Genomic DNA, 18,725 nt, shown 5'->3' with positions numbered 1-18,725 from the left:
TTTGACCACTTTTGATCAGTACTGACCTCTGCAGACCGGGAACACCCCACAATAACTGCAGGTTTGGAGATGTTCTGACCCAGTGGTCCATCACAGTGTGGCTACTTATCAAAGTCACTCAGATCCTCATGTTGCCCATTTTTCCTGCTTCTAATAAGCCCAGATAACCAGATAATCTGTGTTATTCACTGTCAGTGCTCATAAAGTTACAGCTAATCAGAGGAAAAACTCAAGTTCAGTTGCGGACACAAATGGATTAAACAAATAAAACATATTAAAGACAAAGAATTGGAGAAAAAGTTCCAAAAACTTTGAGGAAATGCTCAAAATTCATCCAAAATCTCTGGTTTTACACAAACTTCCTGCAGTTACTAAAGTTTGTGTTCATTGTTCAGTTTATCAGCTGTTCTCTCCTGTTACGGTTAAACATTAAATATGATACGAAATATCCATAAACTACAGTCCGTTTGCTGCAGTTCCCCTGAAGGAAAGCGGTCGGGGGAAACCAGCGACTTCCTGTCATCTAACTGTAGGAACTGATTCCTGACTGGAGGGAGGACTTTAAGTGTGACTCTTGCTTTCAAGTTGAGGCTCACACACACACACACACACACACACACACACACACATACACTGATGGAGGATTAACGTCAGCAGGACCGTCTCCTTCCTCCTTTATCCTTTACTGTTTCTGTTACGGCTTCTTCTGGGTGCGTTTGTTTATGCCCGTCGATGAACTCTGCCCGACTAATCCGACCCACTCTTGAGATTAACAAACCCATTATCACGTACCTGCATCTCCGCTCCCCTTCCCTCAATGCTTTCACTCCTAATCCCTCCCTCTCGCATCTCTGTGTGAGTGTATTTTGGATTATATGGAGAATTAGTTTGACTTTTTTTTCATGCCCTCTGCTTATCTAATGCTCTGGGCAGTGGATCAGGGTTAGGAGGTGCCAGTTGGATGTGTGTGTGTGTGTTTATTCGTTGGGTTTTAATGTCTTTTTTACAGGACGGAGGGAGGGAGGGGTTGAAGGGATGAATTCTGGGTGTTTTATCTGCCCTTAAGGGTGGAGAAAGGGAGGATATGTGCATAGACGAGCTGTCACTCTGTCCGTGGGTCCTGCATGTTTCCTTTTGGAGATTTCTTTGCTGAGAGTTTCCCTCCCGTGCGTTGCATGCGCCGCCGCCGTGCAGCCCGTGAGCAGATTTTAGAGCGCTGTGGTTGTCTGAAGGTGTATGATGTGTACTCTGCCGTCTGAGGGTGTGTCCTTCTGCCTCTCCGCAGCAGCCAAGAGTCTCCTCAACAAGAAGGCGGACGTCAAGGTAAGCTAGCTTTTCTCTTCTTTCTACATCCTTGGGACGTCCTTCCTGCTGCCGGGACGCCCCTTTAACTTTTATTGTCCCATAAATATTGAAGGCTGGTACGTTAGAGGTGACTGGACTTTTTGTTGAACTGCTGTCACGTTCACTTTAATGTTTTCAACGTTGGCCTTAAAGGAACAGTGTAAGCATCCTGTGTGTGTGTGTGTGTGTGTGTGTGTGTGTGTGTGTGTGTGTGTGTCACTTTTCTGTCGTCCTGTCACGTTGGAGCTCAGAGATTCATCGATACTTTAGTCTGTAGATTTGTGTGATATTTGTCAGGTAATGTGACATTATTGAGTCTTTTTTTAAGGGGAATAAAGAAATACTGATAAAACTGAACAAATAAAGTTGATTAAGAACCAAACTACTATATTTTGTTACAACTACAATATCCAGTATACTATATATATATTATTCTGTCACCAGTACTGCAATTTTTTAAGGATTCAGCTATTATTACTATTTATTTATTACACTATAGCAAACATGTATTTCTAACTTCTATATATTGTATTATAATGAACATACTTCATATTATTTCTTTTTCTTTGTTTATATTTTACTATTTGCTATATATAGTTGTTAGATCTCGTAATATAATACATATTTTAATGTTATTTATGTTTCTTTACCGTAACAAAGTGTTTCTGATGCACAAGAAGTTCTGAATGAATTGTATCAGGACTCTGTACCAACTTTATGATGTCGAACTAAAACTGAACTAAACTAGGTGTGAGAAATCATTTTAGTTCACTGAAATAAACAAACAAACTGAAACAATATTGTGTACTTATGAAACAAACAACAAATAAAGGAAGGAAATGTCAGTTTTAGTCCAACGTGTCAACACAATAAGGAGTTATTGGTGATATTTTTTTGAGGCTCTGGATGTCTACATAACTTTTGGTCAGTGTGTTTGTATTAGAATATAAACTTCTTAAATCTTACCAGAGACAAATACACCCAATATTATAATAAAAAATAACCCAAATAACACTGAAACTAATAAAAAACTAAACATTTTAAACAATAAAACCTAAAGTGAAACCAGTGAACTCACTCTGGAAACTAAACTGAAGAGAAAACAAACATTAAAAATGAAATAAAAATAAAAACTAATGACAAATACAAAACTATAATAACTTTTAAATTTACTTTATATACGAATAAATGAATATGAATACAGGTGTGACTTTAGATTTTGCCTATATAGTATTATCTTATATAATATGATCCAAGTAGCACAGTTAACATCCATCATTGTAGAAATAGTTTATTATAAAACAATTGTATTAAAATAGACAATTTGCCAAATTGGCCACTTTTCCCAATGTAGACAATGTTCAAAAAGATAGAAAGTAGCTTTAAAACAACAATAATAATAAAGAAAACAAAGCAGTGTGTGCTGAAATAAAATAAAAGATTTAAATATAATAAGTCACAAGGAAAGACAAGAAATATTGTGTAAATTCACATAAAAGCCCATAAAAGTGTTTTTAGAAGAGAATTAAAGATTTTGAAGTTTCAGGGAGTAACTTTTACTTTTATACTTTGAGTACATTTCTGAGTAAAATAAATAAATGTGTGTACTTTTACTACCTCTAGTTAACACAAACAGTAATGATGCAATACGAAATATAACCTAAAGAAAGCGAGGACACTTCTTAACTTCTAGTCTTTACTGAAGTGGATATTTAGCACTTTTATTTTGAAGGCTGCACCCTCTCACTCCTGATGCTAACTTCTCTCTAACCGTTGCTTTGATGGTGGTTCAGGGGGTTGTGTTACCTCCTCTCCACTCTCAGTTTGGCGCAGTCACTGTTCATCACTCCTCTGCAGACATTTTTCACCCACAAACATTTGCCGGTGCCAAAGCGGACTCAATAAAGTATTGCTCTCATTTCCTGGAGAGAATCCTCAGACGCTGAATCTGCAGACGTTATCGGTGCACCTCTGCTCCCCCCTCGTCAGTGTGTGAGCGTCTGTGTGTAATGTAATGCTGCAAATGTATGTGTGTATGTGTAAGTGGCGTCAATGCATGTGTGTGTGTTTGCATGAGTCAGTGTGAAGCCTCTGTGTGAGCAGTTCAGTGTACTCTGTATCGGAGGTCGCCGGTTAAATTCAGAGCTCCAGACGTCCAGAGGATGATTGTTTGATCTCATAGGAATATTACATATTATGTTATATTATTATGTTGTGTTGCACAAGTTATTATCTTGTATGAACAACAACTGTGTCTTGTGCAGAAGATACTAACCTCCGCACACACAATATGGATCTTTTTATTACAACAGCTCTCTGAATTCTTTCCAAACCTTCTTTTTGAGAATATCCTGATAAAAACGGTGCTGTGGATCATATAAGATGTGCCGCTTCTCAATCTCATAAAGTAGCCTCTTGTCATTTCTAGCAGAAAGCAAACATCTCCCACTTGCTCGTGTTGACTGATGACTCTCGGTCTCAGCAGGTTTGAGGTGGAGGAAGTGCACGAAACTTCTCAAAAAATAGAAACCAGAGTGAGGGTTTCTTTTTCAAACAAGCAACAGAACGCTCAGCCTGTTGGCTGATGGAGCAGGTTAGGACATCTTCATTAGGACAAACTAAAACTATCTGACCTCCGCTCTACTAGTTGTGCATCGCTCGTAGCGTCCGATTGGTTTTCCTGTGTCTCCTCCTCGTCCTCTTCAATCAGTATAAATTCAGCTGTTGTCTTATGTTGCACCAGTTGGGTACAGGATAGGGTTTAGTGCAGTAGTTCCCAACCTTTTTACTTTCATAATATTAAGTAAAATGGCTCAAATTTGACATATTTTATGAATATTTAATATTATATTCAAAACTGTACAATGAACCCAAACAGTGAACTCAGTAACTGCAGTAAGTTTGTGTAAAACCAGAGATTTGGATGAATTTTGAGCAGATTATTTCCTGTTTAGGGAACTTTTTATACAATTCTCTGTCTGTATTATGTATTTTTTATTATTTTTTAACAATCATACAGACTTAATAGGCTTATTATTTTTAGACAAATTCAGTGTCTTCCTGTCCCTGGTTGTTGGCCATTGTTCTATTAGAACTTATATTTCTTCACAGAAGTGAACCAAACGCTGTGATACAGGCCTACTGTGTATATTTTTTAAGAAGGCCTCAAGAACCTCTGTGAAGCTTTGGCGACCCCTAGTGGGGGTCCAGATCCCCCAGGTTGGGAACCACTGGCTTAGGGAACAGGCCTTTTCCCATTACAGACTTTAAAACAATAAACGTGTGTAAGGGAATAATTAAGAAGCGTTGAGCAAACACTTGAAATCCTTCAGGGGATTTTATACAACTATTGTTCTCTAAGGCTTCATTAGATGATAATTTAAGGGCAACCTTTGCCTACGAGCTTTTATACAACCGGGGCTGTAAAACATAAAGATCTTATTCGCACAAGATTATAATTTTATAGGTACAGGAGATATTATTTGTATCAGGGCTGCACGATATAGTAAAAACATCATATTGCTTTAACAGATATTGTGATATGAGTCTCTTTACAAACTATTGAAATGATGAAGAGAGATTTTTTTTGTGGTCTGTAACAAACAAATATGTTTCCTTAAACCTGGAGAAGAATATTTATAGACCAGAGTTTCTCTGCAGCTCTACAGTACTTTACATTATAGTGCCGTTTGTCACATTTTACCTTTAAAAGAATTGCAGCTTCCTGCGATATGCATATTGCAATTAACTGTTCAACCCTATTTAGTAAATATATGTGTAGATATGGAAGATAATTACTTTATGAACACAATAAATGGATGTTTTTTACACAGAAAATAAAACAAACTATAAACTTTTTGGAGTCTATTTGGAGAACTTTACCTTTTGGAGTTGAAGTGTGTGTTTAATAAAAAAGCATCTGGTCTCTCTCATCCTCCTCCTTATCCTCCTCTCTTCTCCTCCTCTCTGTGACACACTCTCTCTTTCATTAACCTGCATCTCCCTTTTCCTCCTTCGGCCTCCTTCCTCTTCCTCCCTGTCCTCTACCCTCCTCCTCTCTCTCTCTCTCTCCTCAGGGTGGCCTGATGCTAATCTCAGATTATTTCCCCACCAGATGATTAATCTATCATTACATAATCGCAGCTTCTCCTTTGCTGCACCCTGACGTCACACACTTGCACACAACCCCGGAGCTATTTCTGCATTAGCACAGAAGCCCTCCCTCCCTCCTCTCTCTGTCTTACACACTCTTCTCAGTTTCCAGCCATTTCCTGGCAATATGCTCATTTTTTTATTTCCAGGCAGTTGCAGTAACTAAGGGCAATCAGCGAGAGTTGAAATCGATTGTTATATAATGGTTGTGGTAGAGTGCTTCATCATCCTTAGAGGGGAGTGACATTTATAACTGAGGACTGGTGGCTCTGTTGTAAAAGTCATAATAAGACAGACTGTTTTCTTGAGCTTTTACACCCAAAAATAACAGTTTTATTTTAAGTAACTGCTCTCATATGTCCTGATACTGAGGAGTGTGTGCACATTGAACTACACAGTAAGCTATGCTATATTCATAGGTATGTTTTCATTAGTGTATAATCCCCTGATGATAAGACTCATTGTGTTTTTGTTACCTTAGAATGAGACGTTTCTATCTACTGTAGGTAAAACTACATGGATCTTATTTTTTGGTCTATTGGGATGATACCAACAACCTGCTGACAGACAAAGTTAGCAACTAGCTGGTAAAGAACATTTAGTGGCTAAAGAGCCACATATTTCCCTCAAGAGTTGGTTGATACCAAACCGGAGCTAAAAAGAGACACAATGCTAATGTTTCTAAGTGTCTGCTGCATGTGTAAATACACATTGTTAGCTATAAGAGCTTTAATAGGGAATTCATATGTCAATGTTGTGTTTTATTTTACTTCTGCTGCCCCCAAGTGGCCAAAAAAAAATGTATGTAAATCTAAAATGATGTTTGATGAATCAGACAGTGACTCATAATAATAATAATGGTGGTCTCACAGGGCTCCTCTTCCCAAGCCGAGTATGTAATTGATGTGCGAGTCGAGCAAAGCAAAATTAAACATCATTGCTCATCTCAACATCGTTTTCTTCCTCCTGACACTGTCGAGAATGTATTTTAGTCTTTTGTGCTCCTGTAAGACAAAGATAATTCATTTAACTGGAATATAAATCAACCTCCTCCCCTCCTCCAACTTTCATTTGAGATAAATACCCATACGGGGCATTGCTCATCGTCATGATCTCAGTCTGGTTGTTTTGTGTTTCTTTGGGGGAAATGCTGTCGTTACTGTTCAGCTTCTCTTCTAACTGGGCAGTTTTATAGTTTTATTTTTGCTCCTGCCAAGACACTTTTTGGAGAAACTGTTCGAACCTCAGTCAGAAAATGATTTGCTCCTCCGTCGGTGTGTCTGAGAAGAGCAGAAAATGTATGTTTAGAAAGTTCAGTCAGATGTAAACGATGAAGACTGAGCCAGTTAGGTAGTTTAGGTTTAGTTGTTTTTGCTAATTACTACATAAGAGACACAGCGGGACAAAGTTTAATCTCACTACCTGCTTGTGTTAATCACCTGCACCCTCCCTCCCTCCCTCCCTCCTCCTCCTGCTGCCTCCCGGGTCTGTTAACTGGCGACTTTCAGCCCCCCCAAAAAAAGGTACCAGTTATTTAACATATTCAGCTGAAAGTTAACAGAGTCGCTCCTTAAACGCAAACCCCTCCGAGCTGTGGCGAACTGGATTAATTAGCGAACCACTCTGCGTGCTGGAGGCCACGTGACTTCCTCCTGTGTGGCGTGGTAATCCTGGGCTGTGAATTGATTGGAAACACTGCGTCTGTGTTGAGTCTCTTCAGCCTCGCGCTCTGGGACGGTTCCTGAATATGATGTGATCCCCTGCAGTTGGGTTCTCAGTAGTATGTGATTATTGCGGTTGCCACTCAGCACTGACAGTATTAGATTGGCCCGGTCTAACAGGCGGCGTTATGCCAGACTGGCTCACGCCACGGCCGAGGACTTCCCCAGCTCGCCCCCTGACGCAGGACATCTTCGGGTTTTAGTTTCTTCCTCCTGTTGTTCGCTCTGTTCCAGTTCTCATCCTCTCCCTGTTCTCCTGCTCAAGCTCCTCCTGTATGGTTTGATGGAGATCTTGCTTTCTCCTCCATCCTCTCTCTCTCTCTCTCTCTCTATTTTTTCCTCAGACATTTTCTAAGCTTCCAGTAATTCCCAGCAGACTGTGTTGTCCTCTCTTCCGCTCTGCTTCCTCTTATCTTACCATCTGACGCTGTTCTTCGTGGCTCCACACTCAGCACAGTCTCCGCTCTGCTGCCATTAATCATACCTGACGCTTTTTGTTCGTTTGCACTTTCATCCATCCATCCAATTCTGAAGAAAAAAAAAGGTCTTAAGGGACGGCGGTGTATCCCAACTGTATCCTTCACACACACACACACACACACACACACACACACACACACACACACACACACACACACGATTTGTCCCTTTTGGGCCACTGTAGAAACGTGGCAGACTCCCTGGAAGTTAACCCACAGCATCTGTAGATAAAAACGTCTTTCTGAGGTAACGAGTCTTCAGGTGATTAAACACTAATAAAAACATACCTATGAATATTATAACCCATTTCTGACAATAGACCCTCCTCAATGTTTCACACTGGACCTTTAACTGATCGTGTTCGGCTATATTGAGCACAAACTGAAGCCCAACACTTTGTTTTATAGGTACAAAAAGTTGTGGAGGCTAAAGCAGAAACCTTGGGGGCAATTACATCATGGAAAGGATCCCTACAGAGATATAATATAGAGCGTAATATCACGATCACTCTCCACCAGACTCCTACTCATTTTACCGGTTAGTTAGTTTTGTTGTGATTATATTACTGATTATGTGAGTGTTCCAGTTTTGCTGCAATAAGTGTAATTGTGATAAGAGACACATAAAAATGTTTTTTAGCTTGTATACTTTTGTAAAAAAAATAAATGAAACTAAAACATTAAGGAACAGCTTGGAGGCAGTGCTTCTCTTACTGCACTGCAGAGCTATTGTGAAGCTTATAAATTGGATTGATTTTAATAACTTTAATGTACTTGAAGTGCCGACTGTTGTCTAAGAACGTATTAGATTGAGACTCGGTTCTGCATTTTGAGGTATAAAAACCTGGTGACGTGAAGGATTGGCCAGCAGTCGATCGTTCTCACGGATTAATGAACGAACCAGCTCCTTTCTGCTCATGAAAGTCACCACAGAGTTTAAACGTAGGTCTCCTGAGTCTGTTCACACGACTCCTCTCACCTCGGGTGGTCGGAAAGCGCTGAAGTCCAAAAATAAGACGACTGCACAGATGATGGATTTTAAATGTGACTTTCCAGCTGAACGGGTGTTTATCCCTCCGGACGGATTGCCGGCAGGATAAACATCGCAGCAAGTACCTTCAAAGGGGAGATCTGATGCTCAAACATTTCTGGCTGATTTAGTTTTTGTTGCCCTTTTTGATTTTCAGTGACACTAGCGGGCCGATAGGGTCGCCTCAGTGGCTACAGAAACTGCCCTCAGCCTCCTGCTGAGCTCTCTGTTCTCTCATCAGAAATGTGGAGAAAGATTTAATCAAGATGGTTGCTTACATTAGACGTCTGACATGTTCATTTTTCTTCATTTGAAGCTTATAGTGATCATACTCAGTATTAAAGGTTGTATATAAAATTCACTTGCCACTGGATGTTGCACCAGAGCGCCGGAACAAATGAGACAGAAACAACATAAAACTCACCCAAAACCGACTGTATTAGTCATTAACGCAGGTTTGATCGGTATAAACTCTTAATTCACAGAGTTAGATGTGGAAATATTTGTGAAAAGGGGACTGCAATTAATCCTGAGGGAGTAGGTGGAGACCAAAAACACTTTTATTAGACAGTTTATATAAACTAGTGCTGTGCAGCTTTTTGCCTAAAATGTTTGACTGTACTCAGATTCTCTTTATTGTCCTTATGCAAGTATACATTTCCACGGTGGAGCAGTTAAACAAAAATAAACTTGAATTAAACTTCAGACTAGTCGACTAATGTAAAAATAAGAAAACAGTTATAGAAAACAGTCAAACGTCAAAGGAACAGGTTGCACTGTTCCTTTCAGCCCATAATCTGCTGCATATAGTCCTTTAAATAGTTTAGTAGTTTTCTTTTATAGCAGAGTGTGAACGCTGAGTAGCATCGCATTCATCATCTGCGTCGACAGCAGGAACAGACTCACTTTACAGGTGTCAGTTTGACAACCCGAGTGACCCTCGGCCCCTCTCCCATCCAATTAAAACACTAAATATAACTGAAACGGGCGCTTACACGAGAATCTACATATTTGCATCTCTCTCTCTCGCTCTCTCTCTCTCGCTCTCTCTCTCGTACCCCTTTTCCATCTTCGCCCCGTAATGCTCAGAATCTTTTTCTCCTTCAGTCCGACACAGTTTTCAATTACAGGCGACCCTGCTGAGGAAAATAACGAGCAGGAATCACACAGTTAACTGGTTTCAAGCATGAAGTTTCTGTCTGCATTCACGTGTTTGTGCAAGTTATTAAGTCTGTGTGAGCCCTTATAAACCAGGGTGTGTGTATATTTAGCATGCTGGCTGTGTGTGTGTGTGTGTGTGTGTGTGTGTGTGTGTGTGTGTGTGTGTGTGTCATCCTTTCATGAGCTGAAATGAGGCAGTTGAACGCTGTTTACTTGGTAGGGCTATGTTAAGAGATCCTAATGTCCGTTTGGAAGAGCTTGTGTAGTTTTGGCTAAATGGATGTTTCTTTATATCTGACAGATGTTGCAGAGGTGCACAGCTGTCCTCGGTTTAATTTGCCATCTGCCCGAATAGCATCGGTAGCCAGTGGCAAGAGAGGAATACCCTGAGCGCCGGCTGGGCGGATAGAAATGAACTGACATGATGAACTGTGTAAAACCTTTTTATCTAATTAACACTGGAGTCGTAAATGTGACGGGAACCTTTGTGGATCTCTGGAAGTCGGTTCTTTCTACCCACTGATTGTCTGGAGCTTCTACCTGCCTTTTACCTGTATGACTGTTTGTTTGTTTCACACAGTAACCGCACACTTTACGACCAGCAGGTGGCGCCACTCCCCGTTGTTTCTGAGCACTAACGCAGCACTTTGTGTTTTCCTGCACAGCCGCAGACAAACAGCACGAGAAACAGCATAGTCACCAGTCCCAAAGGCAACGTCCCCTCTGCTGCACTGGTATGCAGCTCTGTGTCCACCCGTCTGTCTGTCCACCCGTCTGTCTGTCTGTCTGTCTGTCCGGAGATTGGTGTGTGTGTGTTTGTGTGTGTGTGTGTGTGTAGTTTAGGACAATGGATCACAGTGATTTATCGCTATCAGTATCAATTCAAGGTTTGACAATTTAGGAAATGCACTTGTTTCCTTTTCCTGCCAAGAGTTAAATAAAAAGACTGATAGCTACAGCCAGGAGACGGTTAGAGTAGAGTAGATTAGATTAGATTAGATTAGATTAGTATCTAATGGAAGCAGGAACAGGGGTAAATAGCTAGCCTGGCTCTGTCCAAAGTTTAAAATAATACACTAATTAACGCTGCTGAAGTATGACGGGGTATTAGGGTCGGGCATAAGAGCAAACAACTAGAGAACAAAGTCGAAATGTCCAGAATAAACTTCACATTTCAAGATTAAAGTTGAAGTTTTGAGGATAGATAAAACCAGTAGGGTTTCTCTCTCTCACAGTCCAACTAACTAGTTAGCTAACCTATTTGCCGGCATTAAAACAGGGAGGAAGTGGTGAAGTAGTGAAGCCCGCCTCTTGCTTGATTTGATTGGCTACTATTTTCCCCTACGTCTGACCCAAACACTCTTACTCTGTACGGAAGATCAATAATTAATTAGTCACTGCAGTCACTGTTAAACTTAGATTTCTGTTTGTGTACAGATTAAACAAACACGTTAAAGACTCTATAAGGAACTTTCATTTTGTGTTAACTCTGGCGCCCCCCTGTGGACAGAACCGGTAGTGTCTCCACCGCCTCGTTTCATTGATTTCAAGGGGAATCCGACCGGGTGGCGGACATTAAGAATAAATATAAAGAAATATCCAATCTTCTCTCTGATGGTCTTGTTTATTAATGTAGCTCATACAGAGGCATCAGTATTAAACTGAGACTGTTTATAAGCAGTTAAAAACTCCGTGTTCATTTAATTAGTGAGCTTTAGAGGTGTTATCTTTGGGCAGAGCCAGGCTACCTGTTCCCCCTGTTTTCAGTCTTTATGCCAAGCCAGCTTCTTACTTACAAGACAGCTAATTAAGTTTCCCAAAATGTCAAATTATTCCTCAGATATGTTGAAATATAAAAACAAAAGCAAAGCGAGAGAGAGACAGTCACATTTAAGAGGATTTATTAAAGAACATGTAGACTGTATGTGTTGTATGAACTGTGTGTTTCTGATAGATTTCACAGGTTTCATCATATTAACAGTGAAATTATTCTGTTTTATTTGTATATTGTATTTAAATAATGAGCCTTGTGTTATTTGTGCTCTTCTGTATTTTTCTTATTGTCAACAAATCTGATAAAAATACCAACATGTTAGTCCGCCTCGCCATGACAGTTTGTTGGAGCCAGCAGAGGTCACGTAAAGCGAGTCAACAACAGAATCTGGATCCATATCTGATCAGCACTGTTTGACAGTTTGATCTGAGTTTGGTGCGTTGAGCTGGACGGACTCACTGAGAATGAGCTGTCAATCACAAGGTAGCCCCGCCCTAAAGCATACCCTGCTTTATGGTCTGTTTTACTCTAAATGGGACCATCAGTTACTAAATGAACATCATGCTGTATGGAAGAAGACTGAAACTAGAGACTGAGACCAGAAACTCATCAGGAAACTGTTTACTGAGGGAATAAATCAACTGAGAAGTCGGCTCATTTCTCCATAAGACTGAATGGTAATGGAGCCGCCCCCTGCTGGCCGTTACAGAGACTGCAGGTTTAATATCTCTCTGATGTGTTTTTAATGTACAACAATGGAAGTGAAGATATATCAGACTGTGGTATATACATATTACTAGTTCGTAGATACATTCAATGTTGTTTTATTGACAAAGAAAAATACAGAATATCACCAGATATCACATTTAAAACGATGTACTAACTATGTCTGTGTGACATAAGAACAAGTCATATAAATGCAATAAACTGCCAAATATTTATAATAAATGTATAATTGTATGTACGCTGTAAAAAAAAACAACGGTTGAGAAAACTTTTTTGAGTTTTAAGTCAAACTCAAACTTTTTACTTTTAATAAAAATGATTTACTTCTTTAGAGATACTTGAATCTTTAAGTTTTACAAACAAAAAATCAGTATTTCCTAATTTAATATATATAATTGTTATATGGATTGATTATATGTATATATTTTCAATTGCAACTATTTAATTTTTAAGCACCCAAATAATGTAAAATTTTCATTATTCAGTTATTTTTAAAATAATAAGTAAAAAATACTGATTGTTCTGTTTTAAAAACTCAAATATTTCAGTTTTTCTAAAGAAAAAAGTAAATCATGTAAACAAAAACTTAAAATTTTGAGTTTGACTTAAAATTTAAACATTTAGTAAAGACACTTTTCTCAAACATTTCTTTTTACAGTGTAACATTTCTTATTGATTTCAATGAAACGGGATAAAAACTGATTGATACGGGAGAGAGAGAGAGAGTTCAATCAATCATTAGCACTCTTACAACCATCCTCCATCATTAACTCTGATCTTTATCCATTCAGAACTTTTAGCTCTTCAAAATTAATATCATTTCTCCCTCTTTCCATGTGTTACTCACATCTTTCTCTCTACTGATATTCCTCTCGTTCTTCGTCATAAAAACATCCCCTCCCTTTCTTTCTTTCTTCCTTTTCTCTCCATTCTCCTTCCAGGAGCCTCAGACTACTGTTATCCATAATCCAATAGATGGGACCAAGGTACATCCTCCTCTCCCCTCCCCTTTCATGCCTTGTCCTTTTCCTCATTCCTCACCCTCGTCTTCACTCCCCTTTCTGCTGTGTGTGAGGGTGAAGCTGGTAAAAAAAAAAACTGTTTTTTTTTTTTGCAGGATTTGTGTATTTTGTTGATTATTTATCTCTGTGTGCATCTGTTTGTGTTTGTGCATGAGAGCGAGAGAGAAGCTGGAGCTGTGGATCCTGTGAGGTGTTTCGTTGTCGTATACTGCCCCTCTGTGTTCAGACTGATGGAGCTCAGTGTGTGTGTGTGTGTGTGTGTGTGTGTGTGTGTGTGTGTGTAACCAGATTAACCCTCGCCGCGCTGTTGGACTGTGTGTGACAGTGGCTGAACGTCGTTTGCTGTGCAGTCGTTCGGGGTCACTGCTGACTCACACCTACAGCTGTATCTGTTCTGTATTTTTGGCCAAATCGTGGTGTTGAGATCGAGTCGTGTTGTAGAGCCGATGGCAGAAACTTGAGTGTCGTGTGTGTGTGTGTGTGTGTGTGTGTGTGTGTGTGTGTGTGTGTGTTTATATATCAGCGCTTGTGGGTGTATGCATGTCTGAATGTCTGTTTTCATTTTTTAATGGTAATCAGCATTTCTGTCTGTGCAGGAATCATCTGACAGCAGCAACACCACCATTGAGGATGAAGATGTGAAAGGTAAGATATTCCTCAAAGTCTCTTTATTAGCTTAAAATATGGATGTTTTGCACATTTTCTTTTCTTAGAACCAGGAATATTTAAAAAAGGGTAAATGGACTGGACGTATGTGGCACCTTTCAACCACTTAAAACGCTTTACAAAAGCCACTTTTACATCCCTTTTTTAAAGAATAATAAAAGACGAAAACACGACAAAGAAATTGCAAAGTAGTTGTGACAATTAGGGGTTATTTTTTAATACAAATGAATACTAATAAACAGAAAGGTTTTCAATAATGTGAGGGTGGATAGATACCAAATACAAACAAACTATCTTATCTCAAATAAAAGAGCTTCACCAAAACATTACAAAGGAGGCACCAATCAATAACTCTAGTGCACGAGTGGAAAAAGTGTGCAGGGTATCCCCAAACTGAGCTCTTATAGTGAGGGCTTCAGACTTGTTGGACCAATGAGCAGCAAGGCCCGGTTGCACAGGTGGAAACCAGTCACTGTTGTTGGCACCTGGTGAGAACACAGGAGGACCTGCTGGGCACGTAACAGCCATCACAAACAGAAACAAACTCATTCACACACATAAATACACAGCATCAGGGGCAGTGGGGCAGTGGGAGGAGCCAGGGATCGAACCGTCAACCTTCTGAGTCACACACAAGGAAGATTTAATAATAATAAAAGCGTTTTTCATGATAGATAGATAGATAGATAGATAGATAGATAGATAGATAGATAGATAGATAGATAGATAGATAGATAGACATACATACATACATAGATACAAGATACATAGGGACACCACAACATAACAACAAGAATAAACACTTAATGCAGCACATTTAATAATATATATATAATATATATACATTTAACTTGATTCTCAAAGACAGGTCACTTAAGTTAAAATCATGCTAGAGACAACACACTAAACTATATATACAAGGATTGAAGGTTATTTACAGTGCAAAGTTGTTGGATGAAATTAAGATATAGGCTAGTTCTCTTTTATAAAATAAAGTGATAGGAGTAATACATTTATGGTTTATTTTAAGGGTACAGTAAACTATTTACTAAAGTAATAATTTACACCCGTCTCTAGAAGGGCTTTTATGAAAATAAGAAGTTAAGACATTAAAATATGAAGATTTTTTTTATTGATTCAAAAACAAGCATTGTTTGTAAGTTCATATATTTTCTCACATATGTCGAACAGTTTGACTACCTGGTTATTTGTTACTAACTTCATCACTTTTTAGAGAGCTACCAAATCAAACCTGTACTCATGTAGTCGTCTTTAATTCTGTTTTTTGTTTCCATTTACTCTTTTTTTGTACCTTTCTGTTTTAAGCTCTTTCTAGAGACGGGTGTTGGAAATGATTGATATCTGCTATAAACACTATGATACTTGCATCAGATAGCTGATAGCTGTCAGTCTATGTTTACTCTGACTCTATCAAATAAACCATAAATAAAATAAATAATTGTGAAAGTGTCACTTTGGGTAATTGTGACAACATTTCTCATCATTTTCAGAATTTCTAAAAAGCAATCAATCAGTGGATTAATGGAGAAAATAATCAGTAATAATAATCATTAGGCGCAATCTTATTCTAAGTGTTTTTATTTGGGTTTTCAGTAATAGTAGTAATCCCCAAAAACAGATGCATAGTGGCATGACCTTACATATTGCTATATATTGATCATATAACTAAAACATACTCCAGGATATCAAAAGAGCACAAAAAATAATAATGTGTAAAAACTGAAAAACACACAGCAGGTAATAAAGTAACATAAAATACCGACTTTTAGTTGCTAGAGGCAAATTCTTTCTCATTAGGTGCAGTCCGATACAAAAATAGTTCAAATGTAGCTCAACTAAAACAAAATCCTGTAAACAAAACTCCCCATGCACTGCCAACAACAGTCAGGTGCCAGTAAAATCCTGCTTTTATGATATAACATATAATATATAACAACAGTTTAATAGTTTTTCAGTGCAGGTCTTTTATTTGTGGCAAAGTATTTTTACAGTGTGGAATTAGTACTTCCACTTAAGTAAAGGATCTGAATACTTCCTGCACTGCAGAGAGAGAGAGAGAGAGAGAGAGAGACAATCAGAGCGAGCTAAGCCTTCCTGTCAGCGTGGGGAGGAAGTGAGGGGAGAAGGACACAGTAAATCTCATCTAAAGCGCTGGGACAAGAATAGCGTGATGAGCCGGAGCAGCCTCACATGTAAACAGGGGATGTGATGGAGACGGAGCAGGAAGAGACATTTCACTTTTGAGGAAAGAAAAGAAAAAAAGCTCATGGAGAGAGAAACAACTCAACTTCTTGCATGGGAGTATTTGTTGTTGTTGTTGTTGCGCGCGCAGTAGCATGGAGGAGACTTCACTCACGGATGAATGAGAGATGACCGATCAGACTCACGATGAGTAACAAACTCTCAGGTGAGTCTGAGCTGCGTTCAGCCTCTTGTGCGTCTGCGGAGGAGTTTTTTAGGCCCCGAGTTTTGTGCAGTGGAGCACTCTCAGAGCTTCATGGTGAGGTTAAATTTACCACACAGTTCTCACTTTGTTTTGTTTCTCCTTCACAGCTCGCAAACAGGAGATCATAAAGATCACGGAGCAGCTGATTGAAGCTGTCAACAATGGAGACTTTGAGGCCTACGCGTGAGTCCAGCTCTCTTTATTTCCTGCTCTGTGAACATCTCCAAACAGGAGCCTCTTGAGTCTGAGTTTATCCTGTAAAATGAACACCAGAGATCCGAGTCAGCCATAGAGAACCATTAATGTGATGGACATACAAATGTGTTTTTTTTTTTATCTTTGTATTAAAAGATTAAAGAGTCATTACAGTCACTGTTTTATCCTCTCTCTCTCTCTCTCTCTCTCTCTCTCTCTCTCTCTCTCTCTCTCTCTCTCCTCTCTCTCTCTCTCTCTACCTACCACGCAATTAAGAATAATGCTGGGCAGATTGAGGGAGGGGAGGGTAAAGTGATGGAAGCCCATTTCCGTCTGGAAAAAGTCATGCATGATAAAACTGAAAATCCTCATCAGAAGCTAAAATGATGAGACTCTAATGTAACTAAGTACTTTTACTAAGGTACCTGTATTTAAATTTTGTCCAACTTTATACTTCTACTCCTTCTGAGAGGTAAATATAGTTATTTTTACTCCACCATTACTATTTACCTCCAGATGTGTTGATGTGTTAACCCATTTGTGCCCACAATTGAAATATTTCAATGGATAAGATAAAAGAAAAGATAAAAAATGAGGGATATTATTTTAAGTATACACATGCGACGGGCTCCTATCTCTATATTCCATATACATTAAAGTTTCATACACACATTTAAGAAATTGGCTACAAGGAACACAGTTAAGTATTTGATATTAATGAACTCATAAGAAGTTGAATATTAAAGATATGCACACATGAAGTAAAAACTGATAAATAAACACAATTTTAGCATTTTTCCTATTTTTTCAAAGATTCTGACTTTGACTGTTGATAAAAATGTAATTTTTCATGTGATACAACAATTTAAAGTGTTAACTGTTAGATACTCGCCTAAAGTTTCTCCAAACGTATTTAAAATGAGTTATTTATCTTATTAAAGTACTTTTAATGTAACTTATATACAAGTGTTACTTAAACTAGTTTTCTTCCACTATAGCAAATTATTACATTACCTGTAAAAACAGCTGACAATCAATGAATTGATAATCAAAATGGTACATTTTTAAATTTGTGATGATATAAAATCAACTTAATGGAACAAACAGGAATTATAATATTTAAAATAATGATGTGAATACTGAGTGGTTGGGTTTAATTAATGTGAATGAGTGACTCTCAGTCTTTTGGAGGGATTCATTTATGTTAACTAAGATGTGTTTACAGGATTTACAGGACATATAAAAGCACATTCATCACTTTGAACCTGATATTTTAAGGGTCGTACTCTGAACTTATCCTGCGTGTTTTTACAGGAAGATCTGCGACCCTGGTCTGACCTCGTTTGAGCCGGAGGGGCTCGGTAATCTGGTGGAGGGAATGGACTTCCACAGATTTTACTTTGACAATCGTAAGACTTTTAGAACAATTATTTCTGTTTTCACAAACTGACTCGAGTCATGGTTGAATTTAAACTCTACGCTCTCTCTCTCTCCCTCTCCCTCTCTCTCTCTCTCTCTCTCTCCCATCAGTCCTCTCCAAGAACAGCAAACCCATCCACACCACCATCCTCAACCCTCACGTGCACATCATCGGGGACGACGCCGCCTGCATCGCCTACATCCGCCTGACGCAGTTCGTCGACGGGCAGGGCCGCCCCCGCTCCAGCCAATCGGAAGAGACCAGAGTATGGCACCGCAGGGAAAGCCGGTGGCAGAACGTCCACTTCCACTGCTCGGGCGCTCATGCTGCCCCGCTGCAGGGATGAGGTACAGGGAACTACATTCACACACGGAGGCCGCCGTGTTGAACCGCCGTGTTTCTATATGCACCTTACACCAGAGCCGTAGTCGATACCACCTTTATCGAGTCCAAAACCAAGACTAGTCGAGACCAAATAGGTTAGAGTCCAACACAAGACTGAGTCTATATGAGATATTGACAAGTGATATTGATTGGCTGTCTGGTGGATCTTTTAAGGAGGAAGTTA

General features: G+C 39.2%; 1 protein-coding gene across 3 annotated transcripts in view; it reads left to right on the top strand.

The window, feature by feature from the left end:
• LOC127370769 (calcium/calmodulin-dependent protein kinase type II subunit beta) overlaps nt 1-18,725 on the top strand; it is a 46,942-nt gene that overhangs the window by 25,193 nt on the left and 3,024 nt on the right. For 2 of the 3 annotated variants that reach the window (XM_051413128.1, XM_051413127.1), the window contains exons 14-20: nt 1,289-1,323; nt 10,553-10,621; nt 13,329-13,373; nt 14,006-14,054; nt 16,650-16,725; nt 18,052-18,146; nt 18,268-18,504. In XM_051413128.1, the coding sequence (XP_051269088.1) occupies nt 1,289-1,323; nt 10,553-10,621; nt 13,329-13,373; nt 14,006-14,054; nt 16,650-16,725; nt 18,052-18,146; nt 18,268-18,503 (605 nt within the window). In that variant the 3' untranslated portion in view covers nt 18,504. The remainder of the gene's footprint in view (nt 1-1,288; nt 1,324-10,552; nt 10,622-13,328; nt 13,374-14,005; nt 14,055-16,649; nt 16,726-18,051; nt 18,147-18,267; nt 18,505-18,725) is intronic. The other variant, XM_051413129.1, reaches the window with a different exon arrangement.

The sequence above is a fragment of the Dicentrarchus labrax genome, unplaced genomic scaffold, assembly GCF_905237075.1.
Source record: "Dicentrarchus labrax unplaced genomic scaffold, dlabrax2021, whole genome shotgun sequence".
Taxonomy (NCBI): domain Eukaryota; kingdom Metazoa; phylum Chordata; class Actinopteri; family Moronidae; genus Dicentrarchus; species Dicentrarchus labrax.
Note: the sequence above shows the minus strand (reverse complement) of the source record. Positions and strands in the feature narration are given on the sequence as shown.